Source organism: Etheostoma spectabile, chromosome 8 (assembly GCF_008692095.1).
Source record: "Etheostoma spectabile isolate EspeVRDwgs_2016 chromosome 8, UIUC_Espe_1.0, whole genome shotgun sequence".
NCBI lineage: Eukaryota > Metazoa > Chordata > Actinopteri > Perciformes > Percidae > Etheostoma > Etheostoma spectabile.
The window spans coordinates 6,314,918-6,316,948 of record NC_045740.1 but is presented as its reverse complement, the minus strand read 5'-3'; the positions used below and the strand labels follow the sequence as shown (position 1 = coordinate 6,316,948).

At 39.0% G+C, this 2,031-nt stretch overlaps 1 protein-coding gene across 1 annotated transcript in view; it reads left to right on the top strand.

Moving 5' to 3' along the window:
* LOC116693680 (CD81 antigen-like) overlaps nucleotides 1-1,962 on the top strand; it is a 10,102-nt gene extending 8,140 nt beyond the window's left edge. Inside the window, exons 7-8 of the mRNA XM_032522823.1 lie at nucleotides 829-912; nucleotides 1,054-1,962. Of these exons, the coding sequence (XP_032378714.1) occupies nucleotides 829-912; nucleotides 1,054-1,119 (150 nt within the window). The 3' untranslated portion in view covers nucleotides 1,120-1,962. The remainder of the gene's footprint in view (nucleotides 1-828; nucleotides 913-1,053) is intronic.
* Nucleotides 1,963-2,031: the final 69 nt, after the last annotated feature.

Here is a 2,031-nt window from a genome sequence, read left to right as displayed (position 1 = left end):
TTTTTTTTTTATAAATATAACTGAGTATTTCGACCCAGTCTTAGACACAAAATTTTCCTCAAGACTGTCACAAAAGTATTGTTAGTTGTCCAAAGCAATGTACAAAATTTGACACCAATGACAGACAGAGCAAGCAAGGATGCTATTTTCGCTCTCTGATGCAATCACTTTCTCTGACACACACAAACACACACACACACACATACACACACACACAGGGACACAAAAGGATATACATATTAACAATTATTCCATAATTACTCTGGGTAAATGTTTCCAACGGTAATATAAAAATGAACACTGGGTCAAAACAACAAGCTGTGGGGCGACCTCTAGCTCACCCAGTGAGAGCGTGCGCCCCATGTTGGCTGAGTCCTTTGCAGCTGCCCGGGTTTGAGTCAGGCCTGCGGCCCTTTGCTGCGTGTGATCCCTCCCATCTCTTTCCCACCTCTCCTGTCTATCCACTATCAAATAAAGGGAAAAACCCCGAAAAAATAATCTTAAAAAAAGGGTTACTTGAGTGAATGAGTTTTCTACCTACAGTATGGGTAAAGTTAACCCAGTTGGTGCTCACCTAACCCAACACCTACTATTACTAGCTATAAAGACTTTACTCCTTTTCGACACCTCTCTAGTTGCTAATACATATTACATAATTAATAGTTCAAAATAGTGTGGTTAGAAGCAGCAGATATTTAGCCCCAGCAGCCGCAGCTCTCCATGACATGTGATCCAGTACAGTGTGTGTACAGTGTGTGTACAGTATGAGGGTCAAAACACTTCTCATTGATCACTGTGGTCAACGTCTTTATTTCTGCCTCCTCTCAGAGCTGTCACGATAAACTGATTGAGCTGTTCTCGGAGAAGCTCTACCTGATTGGTCTGGCTGCGTTGGTGGTTGCTGTCATCATGGTAAGTTCAAATGTGAATATTTCACACCACTGTGGTGTGAAGGGGCTCAAATCATGTCCGAACATTTCACTGAACCTTAATGGCTTTTATCAGCCACTATAAAACGTATTGAATTAAGATGTTATGTCCTTTTCCATTTAGATCTTTGAGATGATCTTCACCATGGTGCTCTGTTGTGGGATTCGTAACAGCCCTGGGGTATACTAGGAGTCCAACAAGCAAAATCATCTTATAATCGACTTATTAGATTATGTGTTTCTATGCATTGGCTTCTCTTTCTTGTTTCGTATTATCACACAACAAGATGGCTAGCTCTCTTTTTCATTCTAGATTAGAAATCCCATCTTGTTTTTAATATAGCTATTCCATCAACACTCATCTTTCTTACACAATAATTTAGCTTCTCTCAGTCAGACGTTCTTTATTTATCTCACGCTTCATAAAAGATTTTTATACATACGGTATGTTGTGAAATATCTCTCTGAGGTCAAAATGCTGTTTCTGTGGATGTATAAATTGTAAATATACTTGTCAGATTTTAATAACACTTAGGAGAGTGTCTGTATTCCCTGATTGATTCTTTGTGTTGCATTTCGCTGCAGTGTTACAGTGTTATAATATAATTTAAACAGCAGGGTTTCAGTGGTCTAATGTATTGTACTGTCTACTCCAATGATGACGAGTTAGCCTTTGTGTTGTTCAGTCGACTGTGTGTCTCTTCTTTGTGCCTAATGAACCACCTTCATGCGTTCTCTCCTTTATTAACTTGAGAAACACCCGTCTTTAAATAAATAATTATGTCTTCTTCTGCAACCTGTTTTAGTAATGCTAATAAATGATGTCACCCTTCTTTTTTTTGGTGGAGCATCCGCTACACTGTTGTTTCCCAACCTTTAATTTTACTCGTGACTCCTTAAGATGAAGCAATTTCTTCTTCCACGTCTATAAATTGTGATTAGTTCAATCAGGGAGGGATTTTCACTTTTTAGATTATTGCAGTTGAATAACTTTTAGAGGTCTGAAGAGGTACAACTGTAGTACCTTAAAACATACCTCTTCACTGAGGTTTATGGAATTTAATCTCTTCTGGCCCCACACCTTCACTTCTTAACCCCCCCC